Here is a 27,986-nt window from a genome sequence, read left to right on the forward strand (position 1 = left end):
GCTGGAACGGTGTGGTGTTTGGGAGAGGGGTCTCCTGGACTGGAAGCAGGGACTGAGTTCCAGTTCCAAATAAGAACTTGTGTGGCCTTGGATAGATCCCTTCCTCTCTCTGCACCTCCGTTTCCTCCCCCATGAGATGCCTCTCTTGTAGGGTCTCTGTGGGGTCTGGGGCAGTAACATGGCATGTATTAGATGTTCAGTTAATGCTGTCATAGAAACCGAAGGTCTAAAACAATCCATTGCTTTTACCGAGTTTTAGGGCACTCTCCCATCTGTTCGTCTGCAACAGCCCTTGAGGTGAGCTTTTTCATGTCAATTTGACAGAAGAAGAGCCTAAGTTCAGAGAGGTGGAGAGAAGGAGGTGGTGGGAGAAGTCTGGGGTTGCTGGGGAGCCCCAGGGAAAAGACTGTCTGGGAAGGATGGTGCTTGGGATGGTTCTTTCTCTGCCAGCACACACAGGTGACCTTGCCTCCCTTCCACTTCCTGACAAGAATCTGGCCCTCATCTCAGGCTGGAGCTGGGGAGGTGGGGGGACCTCCTAAATCCCAGGGACCTCCTCAATAGAAAGAACCCTGACTGGAGGCAGGAGGCCTGCATTCCAATCCTAACTGGCTGTGTGACCTGCGGGAAGGGGAAAGGGGCAAGGGGTCACTTGACATGTCTGAGCCCCCTAGATTAGAGGATAAGCCAGATGACCCTAAGGGCACATCCTGCTCACATGGGCTGGGGTTCCTAGTCTAGATCAAGACAAGCTTTTGGGACATTGCAATCCTGGGCTATGGTGACGTGTGAGTTTGCCCATTACCATGGCACAGACCTCTCCCACAGACAGATGGGCCTGGCCTCACACATGCTCTTGGAGAGACTGGAAACAGAACAGTGTCTTTGTTCTCCCAGCTCCACCAGGGTTTGAGTTTCTTCATCATGATGCTGCAGTGTCTATTTCTCCATCTCTCTCCAGTCTTTGCTGGGAAAGTCAACCCTAGCAAGAGAAAAGGCACCACATTTGCCACTAGCCTCGGGCCGCTTTCATGCCCATGGTCCCACCTAATCCCTACAACCACTCTGCAAAGTAGACCTTACTTCCTGCATTTCATGGGTGAGGAAATGAAGGCTCAGAGAAGTGGAGTGACTTGCTCAAGGTTGCACAGCTAATAAATAAGTGACTGAGCTGGGAATTGAACCCAGGTCCCCTGGATCCCAGATCCCAGTAGAAAGACCATTCTCAATTTCTGCTTTGCCTAACTGCCTAGTCCCACTCTCAGTGACAGCTCTGCTACCTGGAACTCCTCTCCCTCCTCTTTCTGGGGTCCCAGGTACTATCCGTGGCACTGCTTTCTCCTTATCCAGGCAGGAAAGGTGCTTAGACTCAGAAGTACAAAGGCAAAGAGCCCTTTGAGAGGACCCAGACCATTCCCACTTGACCAGCTCTGTCTCCAGACAGATGAAGAAACTGAGGCCAGGCTTGAGACCTAGAATTAAAGGTGCGGTCTCCTATCCAACCATGAGGCATAGTGGAAGGTGAATCTCACCCAACAGGATTCTAGGATGCAGAGGCTCTCAGAAAGAGGGTTATCAGTGGAGAATGCATCAGGGGATACATTCTATGGCAGGCAGGTCTGCTGGTCATGACTTGAAGGTTTGGAATGGACTGGCACAGAGAAGAGGGAACAGGCCAGACCCGAGGGTGGGGGTTGGGTGGCTTGGCTGAGCTGAAGGGTCAGGCAGCCTTGGCCAGGCTCCCATCTCCAGCCCCAGGGCGAGCGCGTGAGGTGGAGTTGCAACATTCAAGCAGCTTCCTCCCCTTTGTTGGGAGTGATGTCGCCCATTTCCTGGATGTCCAAGAACCGGCTTCAAACAATAGCGCTGTCAGGAAGCCAGGAAGGGGCTGCTGCCCTGCCCCTGGTCCTGCCCCATCACTCCCCACCTCCTGAGATCTGGCCAGGCCATCCTTTATGCTTATCTCTTTGAGTCTGATGTCTCTGCCACCAGCCAGCTGTGTTTCTGCAGTCAGGCCACCTAACTTCTCTGGGCCTGAGCTCTCCGTCTAAAACTTGGGGAACAGATTCTTACCTAGCAGAGCTGGCATATCGATCAAAGGAGGTAATAACAATAGTAGTAGTGGTGGTGGCCAACACACCACACATAGATAATGCACGTGGAAACGCTTGGCACGTGGTAGGCTTGACAAATGTGAGTAGACAATTTTCATGATTCAGAGTCAATTCACCTTTTCCAAATGCCTACTAAGTGCCAAGCATTTCCACATGTGTTATCTAAGTTTGGTAGGTTAAGACTTACGGTTTTGGAGTCAGACAAAACTGGGTTTAAATCCCAGTTCTACCACTTACTATATATAGCTGTGTGACCCGTGGTAATGACATAACCTTTCCGAACCTCAGCTTCTTCATCCATAAAACGGGAATAACAGGAATGCCTATTTCATGAAGTCATCGCGAGAAATAAGTGGGTCAATAGATGTAGAACCCTCGGTGCAGTGCTTGGCAAACAGCAAGTACCTAATAAGTGTCAGTAATTATCATTTCCACCATGGGCTTCTACAGGCCCATTTCATATCTTTGCTCACACTGCTCCCCTGCCTCTAAGCCCCTCCTCTCTAAAAGTTGTGCAGGCATCCAACTCTGCACAACTTTTAACATTGAGTTGCAGCCACACAGGTAGTCCACAGTTCCACAGTGAGGGAGTCAGAAGTCTAGGCTCGATCCTAATTTCACTACTATCTGAACCCTTCCCATCTTTGGGCCTCAGTTCCCCCATCTGTGAAGTAAAGGGAATTTATGGTTCTCTGAGGGTCTCGCAATTCTGAGGCTCCATGAGTTAGTCCAGTCCTCTGACACCAGACCATTCCTGACACTGGACTTGGCAACAAGTCAGAGCCCTCACCCGGCACGAGAGGGCGACTGCGTGCTCAGGTCACCAGCAGGCGGGAATCCTCCCCAAATGCCGCGGAGAACTGCACAACTGGTTCAAGCTGTCTCCAGGCTTGGAAGCTGGGTGGATGTTTTTGTCAAGAAACATGGCCTTTTAATTAACACTATTGTCTGCCACTTAGCCCAAGGCTGACTCACAGGGAACACTGTGCTGGGGGGCCTCCATTCAGATAGCCTGTGGCTGGGGCTTTGTGTTCTGCCAGCCCCTCCCTCTTGCCTGGAAAAGGTCTGCCCCTCTGCCTGTCCACCTTGCCTCAAAACCCCCTGCTGGGTGCACTTGTCAGCCTGAGGGGTCCTATTGGGTGCACACCTACTTGGTGCAAGGTAATGTATAATCATCTTGTCACAGAATCAACAAAACCACCCCAGAAGGGCAGCACTGTTGTTACTCTCATTTCTCAAAGGAGAAAAATAAACTTCAGAGAAGCAAAGTGTGTTTCTCAAAGTGTGTTTCTCAAGAAGACTCCACTGTCTCATGAGTCACCAGAGTGGCTTTTTGGACAGTAATAAGCTTAGAGCTGCATGGTCTGGGCCTGGGCAAGACACTTCACTCTCCATATTCTCTCCTGTCCGTCCTCATGCTTCCATTACCAATCACCCAATTCACCAACTCCAAACTGATAACTAAGAGGGAAGCAAAGAACCCAGATTTTGCAGCCAAACAGCCATGGGTTATTTATTTATTTAGAAACAGGATCTCGCTGTGTTGCCCAGGTTGCAGTGTAGTGGTATGATCACAGCTGCAGCCTTGAAGTCCTGGGCTCAAGGGATCCTCTCACCTCAGCCTCCTGACTGGCTGGGACCACAGGTGCGTGCTACCATGCCCAGCTAATTTTTTCATTTCTGGAGAGGTAGGGTTTCACCATGTTGCCCAGACTGGTCTTGAGCTCCTGGGGTCAAGTGATCCTCCCACCTTAGACCTTCCAAAGTGCTGGGATTATAGGTATGAGCTACCATGCCCAGCCTAGCCCTGGGTTTTAATTCTGCTTCTGCCAGAGATAAAATATACATAGTCCCCACCTTGAGAAGCTCAAGTCAAGAAAGGGAGGTAAAGTAGAACAGTAAACAAATAATCACCATGTAATTTGACATACAAGAGAGCTGTACCTCATAGAAACTTCCCATGTCAAAAGAGTCACTTCGGTCCTTTTCACAGCTGTTTAGGATCACGTTGTGTGGCTCTATTGCAACTCATTTACTGTTCACTACTAATGAACAGAAGCTTTTTTTTTTGTCTCTCTCTCTCTTCACTTTTTACAAGCAATACTAAATGAACATCCTTGTACACAGCTTAACGTACTTGAATCAGTGCTTCTGTGGTATAAATGTTTACAGGTGAGGAATGGTACACTCATTAGATTTTGATAGACGTACCAAATTACCTTCCAAACATAATGTATCAATACAACAATTTATACTCCTCCCCATAGCATAGGAGAGTACGCATTTCCTCACTTCTGGGTCAATACTCAAAATTATCAACTTTTTACATTTTTGCTAAACTAATTAATGGTATCTTATTAAGGTTTTACTTTGCATTATTCTAACTGCTGTTGAGGTTAAACATCTTTCACATGTTTATTGGCCATTCTGATGCTCTCTTCTGCAAACTATCAGTTCAGAGCCTTTGTAGATCTTTTTTTTTTTTTTTTTTGAGACGGAGTCTCACTCTGTCACCCAGGCTGGAGTGCAGTGGTGCAATCTCAGCTTATTGCAACTTTTGCCTCCCAGTGATTCTCCTGCCTCAGCCTCCTGAGTAGCTGGGATTACAGGTGCCCACCACCATGCCTAGCTAATTTTTGTATTTTTAGTAGAGACAGGGTTTCACCATGTTGCCCAGGCTGGTCTCAAACTCCTGACCTCATGATCCGCTCGCATCAGCCTCCCAAAGTGCTGGGATTCCAGGCGTGAGCCACCGCCCCCAGCTGCCTTTGTAGCTATTTCTATTTGAGTGTTTATCTCCCAACTTTCTGCTTCGGTTCTGTCAAGTTTTTGATCCCACTCCTGCCCTTTAGGCTTCTGATGCTCAGGTCTCCTCCAAGGTCCCAAGCACTGCTCCCCATTCCTGTAGTTTAATCGTCCCAAACCATCCTCCACACGATAGCACTAGCCATAGTTTCAGCCAGCCTGAATCCAGGAGGGCAGAGAAATTCAGATTGAATTTGGCCCAATCAAAAGATAGTTCAAGTAATGGATGATCTCCAAAAGGTTTCTCTTCTAACTTTTAAGATCAAAGCCCTCATAATAATCCTCTAAAGAAACTCAGCCTCAAAGTTACATGAAATAATTTCTTTTTTCTTTCCTTTTTTTTTTTTTTTTTGTTTTTTTAGAGACGGAGTCTTACTTTGTCTTGCCTAGGCTGGAGAGCAGTGGAGTGATCTTGGCTCACTGCAGCCTCTGCCTCCTGGGTTCAAGTGATTCTCCTGTCTCAGCCTCTGGATAACTGGGATTACAGGCATGCACCACCACACCCGGCTAATTTTGTGTTTTTAGTAGAGACGGGGTTTCACCATGTTGGCCAGGCTGGTCTCGAACTCCTGAACTCAAGTGATCCACCCGCCCTGACCTCCCAAAGTGCTGGGATTATAGGCATGAGCCACCATACCCAGCCACATGATTTCTAATGAGGGAAGTGGTTGACAAAATCTCAGAATTCCTTCTGAGATTTTGTCCTTCAAATGTCAGTGTGGGTGATCTATTTAAAACAGAAGGCCAAAATGCCCTTCTCATTTTAATGAAATTCCTGGAATGAATTGCCCAGGTGATTAGGTCTATTTCAAGAAAATATGAAAACTCCACTGTCTCCCCCAGCAAGCTGGCTACTAGAGAAACTATGTTTCATATATTTCTTGACATGGAAAATAGCCTGGATACCTACTTGGTCCGATTCTTTATTTTACAGCTAAAGAAACTGGCTGAAAGGAGAAAGTGCTTGCCAAGGCCACATAACAAGGTCAGAAACTGGTAGCACCCCAGCCTGCTTTTCCTCATTGCCCACCTGCCCATCACAGTGATATGGAAAAAAAGATGCTAAAGGACTTTCCGGAAAGTTGTTTGGTATGAATTCACCACTAGAATCCTCGGAAACAACCACAGCAGCCCAAGGGTGCTGCGTGTTCAACAATCAATTAAATAAATAAAGGCTTTAAGTCAAACCACTGTCACATGACATGATACCTTAGTTTTAGAGAGCAAGGGAAAGGAACAGCATTATCATTTTCTTTCTAGCATCAACTCTTCCATCAGAGCAGCAGAATTGATTAAAACAAGGCTTCCAGAAAGGGCATGCCTGCTTAATTTGCATTCAAATCTCAAATTAAAGGAATACTGGCATGCAATTTATATTTCTTGAATGCAATTTATATTTCTTGCATGCAATTTATATTTCTTATTACCACAGCCTAATTTGACCTTTTATGCAACCATCTCCCTTCAGTTCACAGACAGCATTTTTACTGAGACCATGACAGGGATTTCTGGGCTTTTTTTTTTTTTTTTTTTTTTTCCTTTTTGAAAAAACAAAAGCAAAAAGCTTGCAAGTCCCCTGTCTTTTCCAATGGCGTTAATCATTAAGGTAGAATCCTGGGTCTCCTTTTGCATAGAAAATGCCCTGGTGTTTATTCTGTACAGTGATACACATTTAACGATTAACTAAGCTACTCTCTTTTGCAGAGGCGATGGCTGTGCAGCATTCATTCAACAAATAGTTATCAAGCACTGACTATGTGTCGGCTGCTGTTACACAAAGGAGAAGATACAACTGCAAAGGAGATGCAGTTCTTGCTCCAAAGGAGCGCTATACAAGGCAGGTCATGTGCAGGGTGCTCCTGAATGCGGAGGAAGAAGTGATTCCCTTGCTGGGGGTGGGGTTGTTGATAGCCGCTTCACAAAGGAGACAAAATGTGAGCTGATTCTTCAAGAAAGGGATCACCAAGAAGAGGTGGGGGAGACCATCTGAGCAGAGAGCACAGCAAGAGGAAAGGCGCAGAGTGGGGCTCAACACAGACGGAGTGCTGGGGGACGGTAGTGGGAGATGAAGCTGGAGCGCTCTGAGTCACACTGTGAGGAGACTGACTGTCACACTGGGGAGACTGGACTTTACCCAGCCGACTGCAGAGACACCTATGGCAGGAAACGTCCCCATGATAATAAAGGTGTAAGTATTATAGATAGGCTGTGACCTGCATTAGGCTCTTCCACACAAAACCACACTCCAGGCAGACGAGTTTCCTCTCTGTTCCTGAAGCACAGTGAGCCCTGCCCTGCCTTGGGGTTTTGCTCCTGCCAAAGGGTTTGTTCCTGCAGACTGGGACACTCTTCCATCCACTCTTTCACTGGCTGGCTTCTTTTCACACTCCAGGAGGAAACTCAAACCCCACTTCCTCTGAGAGTCCTTCTGTGGCCTGTCTTCCTAAACGTTCCCTCACCCCCTAGATAGTCACTATTATATTAACCCTGTTTGGTTCCTTCTCAGGATTGATCACAACCTGAAATCATCTTGTTTCTGATTGCCTGTTTATTGCCTCCACCACTGGAATGGAAGTTCCATGAGGGCAGGGCCCCTGTTTTGTTCACTACCCATGTCTAGAAAGGCAGGCTGCAAAATCAATGTTGATTGAATGAATTAACTAGTTAATGTGTTTCCAGAGTTCTAGCTGCAACTACACCCCCTTTTCTCCAACTGAACAAAGTATTTATGAGTATGAATGAGCAAGAGTGATAGTACTTATTATAATGCCTGTATGTCCAAGCCACACCGCACACCAATTTTTTTTTTTTCCTTTGGAGACAGATTCTCACTCTGTCACCCAGGCTGGAGTGCAGTGGCACAATCTCAGCTTACTGCAACCTCCACCTCCCAAGTTCAAACGATTGTCATGCCTCAGCCTCCCCCATAGCTGGGATTACAGGTACGTACCACTATGCCCAGCTAATTTTTGTATTTTTAGTAGAGACGGGGTTTTGTTGTCATATTGGCCAGGCTGGTCTCGAACTCCTGACTTCAGGTGATCCGACTGCCTCGGCCTCCCAAAGTGCTACGATTACAGGCGTGAGCCACTGCGCCCGGCCCTAGACCAATTAAATCCAAATCTCTGTTGATGAGATCCAGACATCAGTATTTCAAGATCCCCTTGGGTGATTCCAATGTGTATCCGGTGCTGAGACTCTCATACTTTTGAAGGACAAGCACACAGACAATCTTCATTTTGTTTCCCAGATCTACCAATTTTCATACATGAAGCCTAGGACATCTTACTTAGCTACTCCCTAGTCTCTGGAATCTCTCTTATTTTTTAGAAGTCAATAAATTTGCAAATTTTAATATGTTACTTAAATTACTTGTGACACACATCACAAATAATCAAGATATATAAAGGCATCACAACCTCAAACTGAAACTTCCTAAATAGGAGAAGCAGCTTTTTTTTTTTTTTTTTTTGAGACGGAGTCTCGCTTTGTCACCCAGGCTGGAGTGCAGTGGTGCGATCTCAGCTCACTGCAAGCTCCGCCTCCCGGGTTCCCGCCATTCTCCTGCCTCAGCCTCCCGAGTAGCTGGGACTACAGGCACCCGCCACCATGCCCGGCTAATATTTTGTATTTTTAGTAGAGACGGGGTTTCACTGGGTTAGCCAGGATGGTCTCGATCTCCTGACCTCGTGATCCGCCCGTCTCGGCCTCCCAAAGTGCTGGGATTACAGGTTTGAGCCACCGCGCCCGGCCGAGAAGCAGCTTTTTAAAGCCCAAATATGCCATGATCCACCATGATCCATCTCAGGGCATTAAAAAAAAAAAAAAAAAAAAAAAAATCCTTTATTATACCCAAAGCATTTCAGCTAGGATTTGAGATCTACAAAGATGGCAATTTAACCTCAAAGAGTTACTTGCATTTCTACATACAAGTAATTTGTTGTTTGTGGTTTTATATCATAGAAAGTGTTTGGAAGTCCTTTGGAAAGGTAAACTTCATGTACAGTTAATCATTTCTTGGGTGTTTGTCATACACTGGGCACTAGGATATAGAAATAGAAATAAGATATAAGTCCAACTCTTGCAGCACTGAGAACAGGAGAGGTAAGACACAGCCAGTGTCATGACAGGTGTTACTCAAATACAGTCTTATAACAATGCTACCATTTATCAGCCCTCTACTATGCATTTTGTGTGTGTGTAACTCACTACTCATAGCCATCCCAGAAGGCAGGTACTATTATTGTCATCTCCTCCCCTTTCTATTTTACAGATGAGAACTATAAGGTACAGAAAAGTTAAGTATCTTCTCTAGGGTCACACAGCCATTAAATGACCAGAGCCTGGATTCAAATCCAGACCAGCCCAACTCCAGAGCCCTCACGCCCAACCGTCATACTACATGGTGTCATGGGAACAAAGGGGCAGGAAAGACAATTTCTGGCTGTAGGAAGGTGATACTTCCTGGGAAAGACACCATTCGTGTTTGCCTTGAGAGATGGGGAGACTTTCAAGAGGCAGATATGGGGAAGGACTGTTTCCCGGCAAGGGAATGGCATTCGTGAAGATCCAAAGATTCTTGGTGAATGGCATGTTGTAGAGTGTAGGCTACATAATAAGAAGTAAGATAATGATGGGGAAATGGGATAGGTTAGGGCCAGATTATGGAGTGTCAGAGGCTAGGGCCAGATTAAGGATTTGGACTTTAGTTAACAGCCATTTGGGAGACCCTGAAGGCTGCTGAGTAGCATGGGCACGTGGAGCAAACTTGAGGATGGACTAGAGCGGGAGATGGCAATGGGAGACCACTTAGGAAGCCATTTTAATAATCCAGGCAAGGGGAAAAAAACAGCCTAGGAAAGTGACAATGAGATAAAACAGGAAGTAGCAAATGTGAGCGATTACAGAAGAAACTCAACAGGACTTGATGTTGGATTGGAACTTGGAGTAAACGGAAGAGTCAAAGATGCATCTCAGGTTACTTGATACTGGGAGGATGGAGACACCATTAACTCAGATAGATAGGGAAGACAGGAACAGGCTTGGCGGAAGAAAGGAGGCAGATAAATTTCCTTTGGGGATATAACGAATTCATCTAATTATTCTCAAGCCAAACCACCAGGAAGATTTTCTATTATTTGAAGTCCTGTTCAGGAATCCTTCACACTAACTGCTTTCCAATTGTTCTGTGACCTTTTACCTACTGAAATTGAGACAGGCACTTGTTGTAAGAGACTTATTATATTTAATTACTTAGAGCCTTCTGTCCTAGAAGGCTATGATGTCGTGTAATCCCATCCAGAGAGTACAGGAAAGCCAAAAGTTAGTTTCTTTGTTCAAGGAATTCAAAGCAAGGTGGGGAGGAGGGAGGCAAGAACTGCTGTCCAACTTGGGCAAAAGTTACATCCTAGAATTGAATTTGAAACCATTAACAGTTCAAGACGTGTTGCTCTGGTTCTAAAGAGGTGAATGAACATTTGGGGAGTGAACAGTGCTAGAAGCTGCTGCAGGTAAATTACTCATAGCTCCTTCTCAGAAAGACAGTATGGTTTATTCCCTCATTACCCGTGTGATCTGTGGACCAGTGCCATTAGCACAGGCCCTACCTTAGACCTACTGAATCAAAATCATTTTATTAGGATCTCCATATACACCCATTTATTTTGAGAGTACAGGCTTTGGAATCAGATGTATCTGGGTTTAAATCTCAGCTTAGTCACTTACCACTTACTAGCAGGTAGCCTGCTGTACTTGCTTCCTCATGTCTAAAATCAGTATGTGGTTCAACACCTTGGTTTCACATCAGAATAGGCCGGGAGTGCTTTCAGAAATTCCATGCCCAGACCACACTACACACCAATTACAACAGAATCTCTGGGGGTGGGATCCAAATATCAGGATTTAAAGACCTCCCAGGTGACTCCCATGTGCACTCAAGGCTGAGAACCACTCATGGCTTTGAAGAACAGGAGTGTGGCCATTGGAACCAGACAATCTTCACTTGTATCCTGTATCTACCACTTCATCTGAGACTGGGGTTTCTTAACCTCTCGCTAAACTTTAACTTCCCTCATCTGTGAAATGAATATGACCTATAGTACCTCGTTCAAAGAACTCTGGGCACCGAAGGAGGTGAAACATGTAAAGTGCTTAGCACAGTGCACAATGAGTATTTGTTATTATTTATGCAAGGCGCAGCTTCCTTTGCAGAAAGAACCTAGGAAGCAACATGTGGGTTGAAGTATCACATAAACACCAATCTGCAGTCATGCTCATACCTTACCCACCAGAGGTGACTTCCAATTACTTGGCCACCAAAAGGTTAGTGGGTTTTGCCTCAGCTATTGAAAAAAATGCAAAAAAAAAAAAAAAAAAAAAAAACACTATTATATTTCATTAGAGAAACTGAGGCAAAAGTTGGTTGGCAAGTAACTTTTGCAGAACAGGTTGGGGGTTCTGCTGGAAGCATCCAAAATGCTTCCGGCTGTGGGGTCAATACTAGGTACAGAAGCGGGCATGGCAGATCACACAATGCTTTTTCTTTGAACTGTCCTAGCACTTCAGGCAACAGACCCTGCACCTCATCTGTCTAGAGCCTCACAGCAATCTCTCCAGTTAGAAAATCTAGAAAGGGCTGTAAGGGTCTTTACAAAGACTCCTGTCCAACTGCCTTGCTTTTTAGAGTGCTGCAAAGAGGTAACCAAGGCCCAGGGAGCTGAGAAGACTTATGCAGGGTCATATGCAATTTAAAGCCATAACCAGAAGGCATAAAATGACCCAGTCAGATGTAGAGGAAACAGCCTAGTAGTGAAAAAGGAATTGAATGAAAGGGGGAAAAAGACATAATAGTGCTTTGAACCAAAGAGCTTTATAAACACTTATGGCTTTAACCTGCCCAGGAGGTAGATAAGCATGTGCCCTTTAGTTTGTCCTCAAACTCAACCTCTCACAAGAGGTTAAGGAACACACCCAAGGTTGGAATTGACACTCAGACCTCCAGACTTCCTGGCTTTGGAGCTGGAAGTTCAGCCTCCACCTCCCTTGTCTATCAGGAAAAACATCTGGGTTATAATGCTTGAGGATGGGATATCAAGGGGAAGTGGTGGAAGTTCGGTTCTTCAAGAAACTTTGAGCAAGACTGCATGAGACCCTGCTAGGGGCCCCTCCCATTCCCTGAGTCACGCCTCAAAGAAGTTTCTACACTTCTATCCTGGAGGCTCCCCTTGTATGACCTTTAGGGAAATCTATTTGCCTAAGATGTTGGATGGAAGGAAAGAGAGCCGAGACTTCAAAATGTGTGAACAGACACACCCCAAGGAGCTGCCTAAAGTAACAAAGCCTTTCCTTCACGTGGCCACGTCTCCCTGTTCTAACAGGGATCCTCAGCCACATAAGTGAGTGCCTAAAGCAAAGCAAGAGGGACAGGCAGGACCACAAGAAGAAAAAGCAAGGGGAAGTCATCTTTAAAGGCCAGAAGGTCACATAAAACATAATAAAATACAACTGTTTCCTTTAAAAATTTTAATGGACAGGAAATGGTATAGAATAACTGCCAAGTCACATAAATTAACTTTTTTGTTAATGTTTGTGATCCCGGAAAGAACACACTATCAGTCGATGCAAATTGCATGAGCATTTTCATCAGTCGGTGTCTGGGCACATGACCGAGTGTGGGCCACAGACCCGTCTTTACTTGCCCCAGAAAAAAAAGTGGCTGCCATGTATGGCAGGCTTCAGATCTCCCTCGATCTCAGGGCTGGGCTCCGGTCTTGGTCTTGAGTGATAGGGATTCTCCGGTAAAGGTCGATCTGTTTTCACTTTGGTGACCTGGGAAGGGTGAAGAGGGCAAAAGCAAAGTTGAAAGCTAGGGTGGAGAAATCTGTAACCATCAACATACCTCCTGGTGTCTCCCCAATGCTCTGGCTGCCACAACTGCTCCCCGACTTAAATCCCCAGCAAATCACATTCAGACTTATTTAATCCTTGAACACTCAGGAAAGCCTACTTTATGTCATTCCGTGTGGTAGAAACTAGGGATACAGAAGGGAACAAGATACTGTCCTCAAGGGGATCACAGTCTAGTGAGGGAGAAAGCCAGGAATAACAACTAAGATTTCCAAATTACCCCAGTGACTAATGGCAATGATGGAGACAGGAACTGCCTGCTATAGGAGTAAGGACTGTGTACATCTAACCCATCCTGAAGGCTGGAGGTTTGGACTATTTTTGAAGAGGTAAGACTTAGCTTAAAGTCTGAGCAGGAGCCAGAAAGACAAGGGAGGAAAAGACATTCCAAGTAAAGAGTACATATGAAGATAGGCATGTCTTCAGAATGGCTGAAGCAAAGTCTGCATGAAGAATGGAGGGAGATGAAGCATCTCACCAAGCACTTATTGCTAGAAATGATGCTGGCACATGATTCCATTCCATTTTCACTCTTATGAGGTCATTCTGCAGGGGCTCACTGCGGCCACCTAGCTAATAGCGGAAGAAATAGTATACAAAGTCAGATATGCCTACTCCAAAGCTTGTGCTTCTTAATACCACACTACAGTGGTGGACAGGCCAGATGATAAAGGGTACTAAATGATACGCAAAGGTGTTTGCGTTTTAACCTGATGGTTAACAGGTGCCACTGAAGCAGGGCAGTAACTAAATCCCATCTCTGTAGGCTGGAAAGTGTGAAAACTAGACTGGAGAGAGTCAAGACCCAAATCGGGGAGCTGAGCCAATAAGCCAGGAGAGTAGTGAAGTACTAAACTGCAACAGGGAGAGAGATACTTTACACTCACAGTATCCTCTGATGGTCACAAAAATCTAAACTGGAAAGCCAGCAGAAACTGCTGTCATTTTAAAGATAAATAGGCCCAGAGAAGTAAGAAGACATAAGGCCACAGCTGTCAATAGTCTTCTGATTATCCCTCTACTGGTCTGAACTCTTAAGTCACCTCATATAAGATGACCAGATTAATCTTCCTAGATGTGTAAATTCAGAAACCTTTTATTGGGAACAGAGCTTTTGGGTATACAATCACACAATTATTATTATAACCACTTTATGAGGCATTATTATCTCTAGTTCACAGATGACGACCAGGGAGGTTGGCATGCCTAAGATAAGATACACAGTAATGTCAGAGCTAAGGTTGGAACCTAAGTCTTCAATTCTACTAGTTTTGTTTGTTTGCTTTTGAAAGTTTTCCCAACGTCCTGCCATAAGAGATGGTTCCTATTGATCCACTAATGGTTTCTTGGTATTTGCAGCTCCTTTAAGGAATTAAAGACATTTATGAAATTGGCTGGGCACGGTGGCTTATGCCTGTAATCCCAGCACTGTGGGAGGCTGAGGCAGGCGGATCACTTGACGTCAGAGTTCAAGACCAGACCAGGCAACATAGTGAAACCCCATCTCTGCTAAAAATACAAAAATTAGCTGAGTGTGGTGGCAGGCACCTGTAATCTCAGCTACTCAAGAGGCTGAGGCAGAATTGCTTCAACTCGGGAGGCAGAGGTTGCAGTGAGCAGAGACTGTGGCACTGTACTCCAGCCTGGGTGACAGCGTGAGACTCCACTTCAAAAACAAAAACAAAAAAAAAATGTTGCCCAGGCTAGTCTTGAACTCGTGAGCTCAAGCAATCCTCCTGCCTCAGCCTCCCAAAGTGCTAGAATTGCAGGTGTGAGCCATGGCACCTGGTCGAGAAATACACTTTTGAAAAGAGTACAGATAATTTTTTTTTATCTTACAGAGTTTGAAAAAGTGTTAATACAAAGATTCAAGAATAAATATGCTTTCTTACTAGCATGACTTGTTATTTCTTCTTTCGTGTCAGAAATGAGAAAAGGTAGTTTTATTTGTTACATGTATAAGTTCTACCACTTTCCAACCTAGAATTATCAACTATTTAAAATAATATGTTCAGTAAATCAAAAAGTATCTGAAAATAATCATGCCAGATACAAAAGGGAGAAAGTTTGCTAAGTTATTACTTATGACACCAAGCTTATATTCACAGATGCTATACACAAAGAGATGGGAACTAGACCGGGGGCTAAGGTGGCAGGATCGCTTGAGCCCAGGATCTCAAGACCAGATTGGGTAACATAGCAAAATCCTGTCTCTACTAAAATACAAAAATTAGCTGGGCATGGTGGCCTGCGCCTGTAGTCCTAGCTACTCGGGAGGCTGAGGTGGGAGAATCACCCGAGCCCAGGAAGTCAAGGCTACAGTGAGCTGTGATCGCACCACTGTATTCCAGCCTAGGAGACACAGTGAGACCTGAGATTTTTCCTCCATGCCTTGCTACCTGTGCTGCCCCAGAGGGAACGGACGGAGCTGAGGCTGAAGAAGCAGGGATGGGTCAGATCATAAAGGGCCTGCATGCCATGTTATAGAGAAGATGCTTTATCTCACCAGCAATGGAGAGTCCCATCCAGTTTTTAAAAACACAGTGACATAGATTTATTTTCCACACAGATCACTCTTCTTGTGGAGGTGTAATTTTATTCTCAATTCTTCATCTAAAGCCCACATTGATCCACCCTCCTCTCCCAGAAATTCATGTACCCCAGGTTAAGAACTCCTATCCAAGAATAAGATAACAGCAGCAGGAACAATGAGGGATTTAAAAAAAAATTCCAGGAGATGCTAATCTATAGGAAGTGATGACTGCATGGAATCAGAACAGTAGGGAATGAAGAATTCAGGTTTCTAGCTCTGATGTTTCAACAGATGGTGGTGTCACAACTAAGATAGGAAATACAGGAGAAGACAAACACTTTTAAAACTACAATTATGTAGTTTTTAAAAAAAATCTTAGATATGTTCCTGAAAAATGTGGCATAAGCCTGATCCTATTTCCCCAGTGAATTCCACAATAACCTCCACAATGTTTTCAACTAACAGTGTTTCACTAATACTTTAGCTTCCTCTACTCCCTTCTGCTCTTTAATTAGCTAATTAACTAAAAATAAATCTGCACATGATAGAAGGTCTAAATAAATATTTCGATTTTCTTCTGTTTTTTGTTTTTTGTTTTTTTTTAAGACAGAGTCTCCCTCTGTTGCCTAGGTTGGAGTGCAGTGGCGCAATCTCGGCTCACTGCAAGCTCCGCCTCCTGGGTTCATGCCATTCTCCTGCCTCAGCCTCCCAAGTACCTGGGACTACAGGCGCTTGCCACCACGCCCGGCTAATTTTTTGTATTTTTAGTAGAGACAGGGTTTCACCATGTTAGCCAGGATAGTCTCGATCTCCTGATCTTGTGACCCGCCCACCTTGGCCTCCCAAAGTGCTGGGATTACAGGTGTGAGCCACTGCGCCCGGCCGGAAATATTTTTATTTTTAAAAATTCCTTTCTGGACTATGTATAATCACTGCCTAATTAATATGTTTGGTAAATCTGGTAAGTTCTTACATCATATCTGTATTCACAGAGACCCTTTGCTGACCACCTCTTGCCTTTATCCCACCCCTGAGTCAGAAAGTGAGACCTCCAGGAGAAGCCTTTTTACCTTTGACAGTTCTCCCAGGTCAGGCCGCACCCAGCCCAGTTTGTCCAGCACACACTCGTCAAACTTTGCCTGCTGTTTGCGACAGTGACGAAATAACTGCTGGCCAGTATAATCAATGCAAGTCCAATATTCTGTAAAAGGCTCTGCGCAGTGACGTTTTATCTGCCTAGAAAAGAAGGCCAGGTTAAACAATGAAAAACAGAAAAATGGCAAAACAATGAAAAACAGAAAAGTGAGAAGAAAATAGGTACAGATCTCAAATACATAGCCTTGCTTTTTGAAAGGTATGTGAGTAAATATTCTTACCTCACTTACAAGACAACTTTAGGATCCTCCAGTTGAGAACAAGTTAGTAAACAAAAAAGATTTCTGAGGTAGAAAACCTAATTTCTTTATGTAGTAAGAAGAAAAGAGTGTAGCCTAATGCATGCATATTTTACTCAGAGAGGAACTCCTTACTTGGGGCCTATTTATTCTTTTCTTTAGATCCAATTCCTCAAAGGGTATCAGCTTAGCAAATTTAGAAGAGAAGGAGGCATAATTAGATAATGGACATGCTGACAGAAGTCAGAGGTGACAGACAATGGCAAAGGAAGAGACAAAATTATACAAAGCAAATACACAAACTAACAAGCAGAAGATCCTGGGATCATTCAGTATAAAGACAAACTGCACTCCACTCCTCAAAAGCTCAAGGTCCTCATTCTATTTACACATTGAATAAAAATAGATATTAATCCTTGCTATCAAGAACAAAGTTATATTATATTTGGTATTCTCTGTTAAGGAGCAGGGTAGCATATAATTCATTCTGTGGCTATCAAAAATGGCTAGAGAAAATTTAACTTCTGTGTATAAAAAGAACAAGCTTCAGTTTTTTGCAAAATCCCCCTTATCATTCAACCCTGCTAGTATGCATGTTCAAGCAAGAATAAAATACCATCATTTTATGTAAAAGCCATACTTGAGGCAGTGAAATTCAGAACACCTCTTTCTCCCAATGAAATAATAATTTTATTATTTAAGTGCTTACCTGCCATACTCCAGAAATCTAGCTACACTCTCACATGAATCATGTTTAACACGGATCAGGAAGGAAGGATTTCAGAGATGGCCTACAGAAGTACACAGTGACAAATCTGCTTTCCACTCCTGCCCAATAAGCCACTCAGCTGCCCTCCTGGAGGTCCACCAATGTCACTGGTTTCTTAGGTTTCCCTTCCAGGTATTCTAAGCACAATCTGCACCCACATAACTTCTACACAAGAATCACTTTGGTAGAAAGCAACCATTTCCAATGGGAGTTTTATATTCCTCCAAAACGCTGCAGCAGCAGACGGGCTGCAAGCTACTACTCTAGTAGCACGAATCCCTGTTCTGGACCCCGTTCCCCATACCTAACAATTATCTATTAATGCCTACAACCAGCAACTTCAGCAGTGAGAAATTCCTCTATGGAGGCAGTTAGGCACCTTGGGAATTTGTGAAATCCAAACATTCCCCGCTTAAAATGTACTACCACTGGGCCATGGAAAAAAAGCTTTGCAAAAGTTCTCTTAGAAAATAAAAATTGTTTAGGCTGGATGCGGTGGCTCACGCCTGTAATCCCAGCACCTTGGGAGGCCACGGTAGGCGGATCACTTGAGGCCAGGAGTTCAAGACCAGCCTGGACAACATGGCGAAACCCCATCTCTACTAAAAATACAAAAATTAGCCAGGTGTGGTGGCACACAACTGTAATCCCAGCTACTCAGATGGCTGAAGCACAAGAATCACTTGAACCCAGGACGCAGAGGTTGCAGCAAACCAAGATCATGCCACAGCACTACAGTCTGGGTGACAGAGTGAGACTCTGCCTCAAAAAAAGAGAAAAATTGTTTAAATAAATACACACACACACACACACACACACACACACACACACACACTCAACCTCACTGGCAATCAAATCAATGCGAATTGAAACATCCAAAAATATTTGCACCCCCCCCAAATATTTAAATATTATGCATACCAGAAGCCAGCGCTGAGGACAGCATAAATTGATCCAACATTTAAAAACCAAAAGCAATTGCTGGGCACGGTGGCTCACGCCTGTAATCCCAGCACTTTGGGAGGCCGAGGCAGGCGGATCACGAGGTCAGGAGATCGAGACCACGGTGAAACCCCATCTCTACTAAAAATACAAAAAATTAGCCGGGCGTGGTGGTAGGTGCCTGTAGTCCCAGCTACTAAGGAGGCTGAGGCAGGAGAATGGTATGAACCGGGAGGCGGAGCTTGCAGTGAGCCGAGACTGTGCCACTGCACTCCAGCCTGGGCAACAGAGCGACATTCTGTCTCAAAAAAAAAAAGCAATAAAGTTCAAGAGCCATAATAATGTTCAAAGCCTTTTATAGAATAATCTCACTGTTAGGAAATTTATGCCAATGAATTATTGACTAATGAAAACGATCTACATGCAAAGGTAATCACTGCAGATTTATCCAAAATAATCAAAAACTGAAATCAACAATGATGTTCAATAATAGGAATTGATCAGGTATGTTATGGTTGGTTTATCCACTGATGGAATAATATATAACCACTAAAAATGATGATCATGGCCAGGTGCGGTGGCTCACACCTGTAATCCCAGAACTCTGGGAGGCCAAGGAGAGTGGATCACTTGAGGTCAGGAGTTCGAGACCAGCCTGGCCAACATGATGAAACCCCATCTCTACCAAAAATACAAAAAAATTAGCCAGGCTTAGTGGTGCGGGCCTGTAGACATGTGAATCGCTTGAAGCCAGGAGGCAGAGGTTGCAGTGAGCCAAGATCACACCATTGCACTCCAGCCTGGGCAACACAGTGAGACTCCATCTCAAAAAAAAAAAAAAAAAGATCATGAAGACTATACAGCAACTTCAAAGAATGTTTCCAGTACTGTCAAGTGAAAAATAAAAATGAATTTCTCAATGTATACATACTATGATTATAACCACAAAAATATCTTTGCATAGGGACAAAGATAGCAGACGCAAGAAAGATGGAAAGCAGCTACTGTGCTAAGGTATCTATTTTTCTTTTCTCTAATGTCACTGTTGTGGACATTGGTGGTTTTTGCCTAGTCAGCAGTCATTCCCCCATTCTTCTGTAACATCCTTCTAATTTTCCTTTGGGAACAACCCCTCCCTGTCTCTTAGCAATGTGGTTTGGATGAAGCTAAGTCCACTCCCCATCTCAGGCCTAACCAATCAGAGCCTTTTATCTCCTGAAGCACAAGTGATGCAGTGTTATGTATATGAAGTCAGCCAGCCAGGACAATTAGACTCAGTCTAGGAGCTTCTGCTCACTTCTGGATAAAGGGCACACTTTGTCTAGGTTTGCTAAGCAAGTATCAACAGAATAGCAACTTGAGTGGCTGGTGGCCATTTGTGGTACAGCAAGGTGACAGCCTTTCTGAAATGAGGTAAACAGAGAAAACCAGAACTAAAAGACTGTGAAAACAGGAGAGGCAAAAAGACATCAAGTAATTGTGAAATTATTTAAGCCCTTGAATCCAGTCCTGCCTGATGCCAGGCCTATTTCTGACTTCAGAGTTACAAGAACCAATTTCCTTTGAGTTGACTTTCTCTCCTTTTAAATAGAATGCTAATATACTTGTTAAAACATTTTCCTACAATTACACAGTTTAGGTTTTTTTTACTTAAGTACCAAGCACAGTGACCTACCTAAAACCTAACTCTGAATACAATTTTCTTTCCATCATACCTGTGTTCTGTAGTAATGACAACAACCTAGTGAATGCCTGCTTAAAAAGGACTGTGCTAAGTTGTTTTACATGCCTTTTCAAATTTTTCACAGCAAAAAGACTTTCCCCTTGCTGTAGCAAAAATGGTCACCAGTCACTTGCTTAGCAAACCTAGATAGGTATTATTTTACAATTTGGAAACTGAGATTCATGGAGATTAAAGAACTTGCCAGATAATAAAAACAAAACTAAAAATAATTATCATCCTTTGAATGTTTTACCTTGGTCTGATTTCAAAGCCTATGTACTTCCTACTAAAATTCACATTATTAGCTGGCTGTTCACTTATTAATTTAAACCTTTATGTTTCAACCAAGTAGGCACTGATACCAAAATATTTTTACCTAAAGAAGTCCAAAGCACACTTGTTGACCAGCTTGCCTTCCTCCAAACACCGCCTCGGATCTTTCTCTTCCCAGCGGCAGAGCATAAACTCCTTGTTGGGCTTATCACACTGAGCTCCATAGTGATGGGCCGCAGCTTTAAGCACAGCAGAACTAACTTTCACCTAGGAAAGGAAAGATGGGACAAAGACCACAGACTGTGAACCAGAATACCACTTTTTCAACTTAAGCTCATGCGGGTCAGAATAGAGAACACAAAAATAGCACTGTTCTGACTTTACCAAGAAAATTAAACACTGTCATTTTTTTTTTGGTCACTCCCATCACCCAGGCTGGAATGCAGTGGCGCGATGTCGGCTCACTGCAACTTCGGCCTCCCAGGCTCAAGTGATTCTGCTGCCTCAGCCTCCCAAGTAGCTGGGATTACAAGCATGAGCCATCTCACCCGGTGATTCTTTATAATCTGTAGTGATTTAGAGAACACGAAGCTCTTTCACATATATTATTTTCTTCACTTTTACAATAATCTCATGAAAAGATTACTATTCCCATTACTATCCCCATTTTAGAGCGGAAGAAATGGCACCCCTAATAGAATCTTTAGATATGTATGGTAGACAGAAAGGGGGTGTGGAGAAGGATGGAGGCTTCTGGGATGTAGGGAGAGGAACCAACTCTGGAGAGCTTCACTGAGTTTCTGCTGCTGGAATAAAATTAATAGATATATAAGGCTGGGCACAGTGGCTCATACAGGTAATCCCAGCACTTTGGGAGGCCAAAGCAGGCAGATCACTTGAGGTCAGGAGCTCAAGACCAGCCTGGCCAACACGGTGAAAGCTCATCGCTAGTGAAGATACTAGAGATGTATCTGGGCATGGTGGTATACACCTATAATCCCAGCTACTAGGGAGGTTGAGGCATGAGAATTGCTTGAACCCAGGAGGCAGAGGTTGCAGTGAGCCAAGATCATGCCACCACACTCCAGCCTGGGTGACACAGTAAGACTCTGTCTCAAAAAAAAAAAAAAAAAAAAGAATTAAATTAAATCAAATTAATGGATAAATAAAACTCCCAGAGGACTACAGAGTCACAGAAGATGAGGCTGGAAGGGATCACAAACAGCATCTAGTCCATCTAGTAATAGTCTATCTAGTCCATCTAGTAGTAACTAATAATAAAGTATTAAAATCTGCAAATTTTTTAAAAATCAGAGCATATCCAAGGTTGCCATCCCTTTAACTATGCCCACCAGTTTCCCTCAATAGCATTTTAGTGATATTTTCTTGAGAAGATGCACAGTGTAGATATAGCCAGCACAGAAAGAACTGTGAACTGCCCAGGGCCTACTAACAACTGCTTAAGCAAGAGACCTGCTGGTCCCTTTTCTGTACTACCTTTTCTTATACCAATACCACAATGTTTAATTACTGTCACTGAAGAGAACATTTTGTTATCTGGGAGAACCATCCTCTTCATTCTTCCTTTTCAAAACTTTTCTGGCTATTCTTTCAGAAGAACACCTTCCCCCAATAATTTGCATTCAAATTGTATTAAATTTAGTTATATATTAAATTAGGGAACAATGGGCACTTTTATAAAACTGGGTACCTGCTCAAACTTCACATCCTCAGAGAGTCTCTCTCTAATCATCTTATATAAGCTAGCATCAGTGGTCACTCGTGTGGTCTGGTCTTAGCACTCATGTGCCAAGTCTGATCAATTCTAGATATACTTGTTCTTTCCTCTCTGTAAGCACAATCTCTGTGTAAGTACCAATCACGCTGGGGTCATCAACATCTTTCTCAATAATTTTAAGAGCCACTGAGTGGTCTGTGTGTGACTAGAATATAAGCTCCAAAAGGGAAGGGATTTTGTTTTCAACAGAGATTCACTACTGTAAAGATATCAATTCTCCCTAAATTAATATATGGTAATTAAATATAATGTTGACTACGGTACACACCAAGCACCCAAAATAGTGTCTAGCACAAGTAGTTGTTGAGCACCCACTCTTTGCTAGAAAATGGGGATACAATAATTAGAAAACAGATATGAATACATGAATTACACCTTCTCATCCACAACACAGTACTTCTCTCCATTTATTCATATTCAGGTCATTCTTGTCCTTTGGTTAAAATTACAGTTTCCTTCATTATAGGGACCTTGAACATTTCTTGTTTATTCCTCAGTATTTTAGCACTTTTGATACTATCTAAATAGGATAGTTTTTCTATTAGATTTTCAAACTGCTTGCTTTTGAAAATCTGCTTGTTTACTGCTTGCTTGTACACTGTATTTTCTCTCCAGCCATCTTACTGAACTCTTGTTAGTTCTGACAAAAAACTCAAGAAGATTAACAGAAACACTGCCATTTACAAATAAAAACTGTCTCTTTCCCTTCTCATACTTTATTTTTTCTTATTATTCTCATTTCCTATTTTATTGCTTTGACCAACCCCTTCAGGCCAATACAGATGAAGAGCAATGACAGCAGACAACCTTCCCTTTTTTTAAAATTAAAAGCAGGTTTGGTATAATATTTGCTGTTGGTATCTGGAATATAGTTGTTTGGATATGCCTTGTTAAGAAAACTTCTTTCTAATTCTAATTAGTTTTGCTTTACCCATGTTTTCTATACCAGAAAAGACTAAAATTTTTAGGCTTCGTTTTCATTAATTTATAAATGTAACATAGAGCATTAACAGATTTTGTAAAACGGATCCAATGTATTTCTAGAATAAAATCTAGTCTGTCACAGTGTATTATGCTTTAATACACTACTGAATTTGATTTGTAAAATTAAAATTTTTTGTGTGAGAACAGTCTGTAATTTTATTTTATTTTATTATTATTATTTTTTTTGAGACCGAGTTTTGCTCTTGTCCAGGCTGGAGGGCAGTGGCGCAATCTCGGCTCACCGCAACCTCCGCCTCCCGGGTTCAAGTGATTCTCCTGCCTCAGCCTTCCTGAGTAGCTGGGATTATAGGCATGTACCACCACACCCAGCTAATTTTGTATTTTTGGTAGAGACAGTGTTCCTCCATGTTGGTCAGGCTGGTCTCGAACTCCCGACCTCAGATGATCCCCCCACCTCAGCCTCCCAAAGTGCTGGGATTATAGGCATGGGCCACCGCGCCCAGCTGTAATTTTATTTTTTATGCACTTTACGCAGCTAGGTTATTAATAAAAGGCAAGGAAAGATGACAAGGGTAATAATCTATACACTATAGAAAGGAGAATAAAGTTATGACTATGTCTATTAATAGTGCAACTGTTACAACTATCAAAAATAGTTATGACATAAGTGAAATCTGCCATGATGACTCTAATAAATTTATGTTTAAAATCTGTAAAGTTTTCGTATTAAAGGTTTTGAAAATAATTTATTTAGGAAAACTGAGTGGCACACATTTGCTTGTTTTATTACCTATAAACAACTAGGAGAATAAAAACTAACACTCAAACTTTTTTAAAAGCTTAATATATTTTAATAATTAAGTTAGTTATATTTACTTGTCATATGCCTTAAAAGAGCTTTAACTGGCTGATTCAACTATTCAAAGGCCCAAAACTATAAGGCCTGCCTGCATTATTTCCCTACAAATGTGGAAATCTTATCAAAACGAAGGTATACTCATGTTGTTGAGCATGTAAAACACCATCCCTGTCACAGGAAAATAAAGGAAGACATTGAGTCTGTTTTGTAATTAATGAAAAAGAGGGATGTGCTAGAGACAACACAGTGAGTCAGTGGCAACCCCAGTGGCAACCCCAGAACTGGAACACTGAGATTGTGACCTCCAATAAGGCTTCTTCCCATGATATCACCATCACTGAGGTGGATGAGCCTGAGATGTCACCATATCCCCTCACCTGCTTCTTCACTAAGACTGATGAATTCCAACAGAAACAACATCCTTTCACAGCTGTTTACTGTGAATACCCTCTCAAATTCATTCAGCTCTCTTTGTCTCAAAGAACACAGAATTTCAACATCCTTCCTCATTTATTCTCACAACAGTCTCACTGCGCAGCAGGGTTACACAGTCTGCAGGTGTGGAAACTGAGACAAAGTCACCATCTAGAGCCAAACAAACTTCTAGTCCTGTCCTTGCCTCCTTAAACTATGTCTGTACCTCTTTTTATAGTACTTTATTTAGACCATGCCTTGAGTTTTCCTAAATTTATGTAAAACAGAGAATAGTACTTATTAAATAGAACTGTTATGAAGATTCAATTAGCTAATACATATAAAAATAAGAACAGTGCCTATCACATTGAAAGTACACCATAAATATTAGCTATTTTTATTTTCACTCAAAATTGTCAATGTGTCCAAGGACTTTCCAGTCCAAAGCTTCTGACTGCTTTTTTCAATGGAGATGTGTCATAACTCCTAAGCCAATGAGGTCCAAAATGTATTTAACTCGCTCTCCAAACCTGCTCCTTCTTCTGGCTTCACCAGAAATACTGCCATGTTGCAAATCTGACTCTGATTCTTCAACTTTCCCTGCCTCCAATATCAAATTCATTGCTAAGTCTGATCAATTCTAGATATACTTGTTCTTTCCTCTCTGAAAGCACAATCTCTGTAAACACCAATTACACTGGGATCATTAACATCTTTCTCAATAATTTTAAGAACCACTGAGACCAGTCTCCCTGCTTTTCTTTTTGTTTCTTCAATCCACTCTTCACACAGCTGCTAGAGTGATCTCCCTAAATGACAATTCTTATTTTACTCTGCTATTAAATTAGCAACCAAACTCTCATTCAGCCTTAATAGCAGAATAAAGCCTAAACTTCTTAACGGGTATGGAAAGGCTTCTGGACCCAAACTATCTTTCCATCCTTCTCACCCACAACATTTCAAAAAGGGACTATTTACTGTTCTCTCAGAACACTGAACTCCTGTTTGGCTCCCTGCATTTTCCCATCTCCTTACTTTTGCTCAGACCCTACCCTCACTTAGAGGGGTCTTCTCTCCATCTCTGCCTATAAGTGCCATTCTTCAAACGCCATTTAGCCACATCTTACATTATGCCCAAAAAGTGCTTTCTCTCTTCCCTTTATAGCTTCAGAGAATTTTATAGCTGGGATCACCTCATCTTACAAATAACCACGTCTGCAAATGCTAAAATCAAGTAATCAAGGTGACCGGCAGGTAGGCCTAAAATTTAGATCCAACTTCAAATCTTTTCCTAAACCATATCTGCCCCCCTTTCATAGTATTTAATCACACTTTGTCTTGTATTTTAGTTATTTAAGTAATTATCTGTATGTTCATTCAATTGTGTGAAGCCTAAAGGCAAATGTATTTCAGATATACCAGTTGTATGAAGTAGAACCTCAGACGTTTGTTGAACCTAATAAAAACTGTAACAAGAAATTCAGCAACTCAAGATTAACCCAGCTACATGGGGGGTAGGGAGGAACAAAAGACTGGTGGCCACAGGGCAGCTCCCCTCTGCCACCTCAGAGTAAATGTCACTTTAATATAAGTCCCTGAACATAGCTAATAATTTCTTCCTCTGAGGAAAATAACAGTTGCCACTCTCACAGGCATCTAAGTTTAAATGAAGCATTGCAGGTAAAACACTTAACATGTGGCCGGGCGCGGTGGCTCATGCCTGTAATCCCAGCACTTTGGGAAGCCAAGGCGGGCAGATCACGAAGTCAGAAGATTGAAACTATCCTGGCTAAAACGGTGAAACCCCGTCTCTACTGAAAATACAAAAAATTAGCCGGGTGTGGTGGCCGGCGCCTGTAATCGCAGCTACTCGGGAGGCTGAGGCAGCAGAAGCGCTTAAACCCGGGAGGCAGAGGTTGCAATGAGCCAAGATCGCGCCACTGCACTCCAGCCTGGGCGACAGAGCGAGACTCTGTCTCGAAAACAACAACAAACAAAGAAAACACTTAACATAGTATATTAGTGCTGGCACATCATTTCTAGTCCTGGTCTTCCTCTCCTTTAATATAGCCTGTTCTACTACTCAGCCCTGCCATGGCACTCCTGTGCTTTAAAACCTTCCACCTCTTCCCACCATCTCCCTTACGGGATCAAGTCCAAACTGTTTGGTCTGGCCTTGTGGAAGCTGCTTCCAAGTCCTATCTCAGCCCAAGTTGCCTCTCCAGGCTCAGCACCTGCTGCTTCCCACCACCACCACTAGGGTCACATTAAACCGTACTTGGCTTCCTAAACACACAGATTCTGCTAGGCCTTCTCATTCTTTTGAGTTTTCACCCATAATACAGTGGAAAAGCATTGGTTTTAAAATCAGACCTGGGTTCACTTCCAGCTCTATTACTTACAAGCTCCATGACCTTAGGCAAATCATTTCTACTCTCGGGGCCTAGTTCCTTATTTATAACATGTTACGACCAATTGTGTATATATATATATATCCTACCTTACAGTGTTGCTGGGAAGATTCAATGAATTAATGCACGGAAAGTAATTAGCATCCTGCTTGGCATCTAGAAAGGACTTGATCATGTTAGCTATAATTAGTAGGGTATGTTTCTATTTCACTTCTCACAGCACTAACTACATTGTACTGTGATGGCCTCTTTATGTGTCTGTCTCCCTACGGGATTGAAAGTCCATGAAAGCAGGAAGTATACCTCTTCCAGCATTGTGTGTACATGTTAATTACTCAAATGATATCTCTTGAATAAACGAATGCTTTAAGTGAGTCCTGTTACCAAACACCTTCCCATGGCTGCGAGTAGATGCACGCTCCAATATCGTCTCGTTTTCCCGCGGCCTCCTCGCCCCACTCTATGCACTCTGCACCGGTGATACCACTTTAAGGTAGTGACTGTCTCCCTGGACTGTGAGCCCCTAGGGTTCACATTGAGCCCCTATACTCACTTCGCATGCAAGTTTGAGGATTAAGCGACATAAGCTAAGTAAAATGACTAGTTGGTGCTTAATAAAATGTATCACTATTATTCACGGAAGGAGAAGCAGGTCGCCGTGGAAGGCGAAAGGGGGAGGATTCTAGAGTCATTGCGGGATGCAACAGGGTGGGGTAGAGAGAGGAGGCGACTCCCGAAGCTGCGGAGGGGACCTCCGGGGGTCGACCTGTATAGGTGTTGGAGGACTGGGGAGGGGGGCCCGGGACCCAGGATCCGCGGAGCCTAAGCGGGGCTGGGCCCAGGCCCGAGAAGCCGCAGCCCCATGTCTCCCTTGCCTGTCCTCCGGACAGCCTCACCTCGTCTACTTTCAGCTCCTCTAGAGTGGGCAGCTCCACTATCCCCGGCATGACGGCTGCAGCCCCGACCCCGACGAGCAGCCCTCAGCCGCGTCTCCCCCGTCTCCTTGAACTCCCCTTTCGACTGCTGAGTGCCACACGGCGCCTGCGCATGCGCATCCGGCAACACGCAGGCGTACTGCTCTGCTCACCCGCGAGCGAGGGA

The 27,986-nt window shown here is 43.5% G+C and overlaps 1 protein-coding gene across 2 annotated transcripts; it reads right to left on the reverse strand.

The window, feature by feature from the left end:
* Positions 1-474: 474 nt before the first annotated feature.
* Positions 475-27,970, reverse strand: NDUFA8 (NADH:ubiquinone oxidoreductase subunit A8). Of its 2 annotated transcripts, none has more exons than XM_073021896.1 (4): positions 27,782-27,942; positions 20,562-20,725; positions 16,428-16,593; positions 475-982 (listed from the first exon to the last, which is right to left on the reverse strand). In XM_073021896.1, the coding sequence occupies exons 1-4, from the start codon at positions 27,830-27,832 to the stop codon at positions 977-979; spliced, it is 387 nt and encodes a 128-aa protein (XP_072877997.1). In that variant the 5' UTR covers positions 27,833-27,942; the 3' UTR covers positions 475-976. The 2 variants fall into 2 exon arrangements, with proteins under 2 accessions (XP_072877997.1, XP_007966368.1); XM_007968177.2 differs by lacking the exon at positions 475-982 and adding an exon at positions 12,426-12,746 and having other exon boundaries at positions 27,782-27,970.
* Positions 27,971-27,986: the final 16 nt, after the last annotated feature.

The sequence above is a fragment of the Chlorocebus sabaeus genome, chromosome 12, assembly GCF_047675955.1.
Source record: "Chlorocebus sabaeus isolate Y175 chromosome 12, mChlSab1.0.hap1, whole genome shotgun sequence".
NCBI classification, from domain to species: Eukaryota; Metazoa; Chordata; class Mammalia; order Primates; family Cercopithecidae; genus Chlorocebus; species Chlorocebus sabaeus.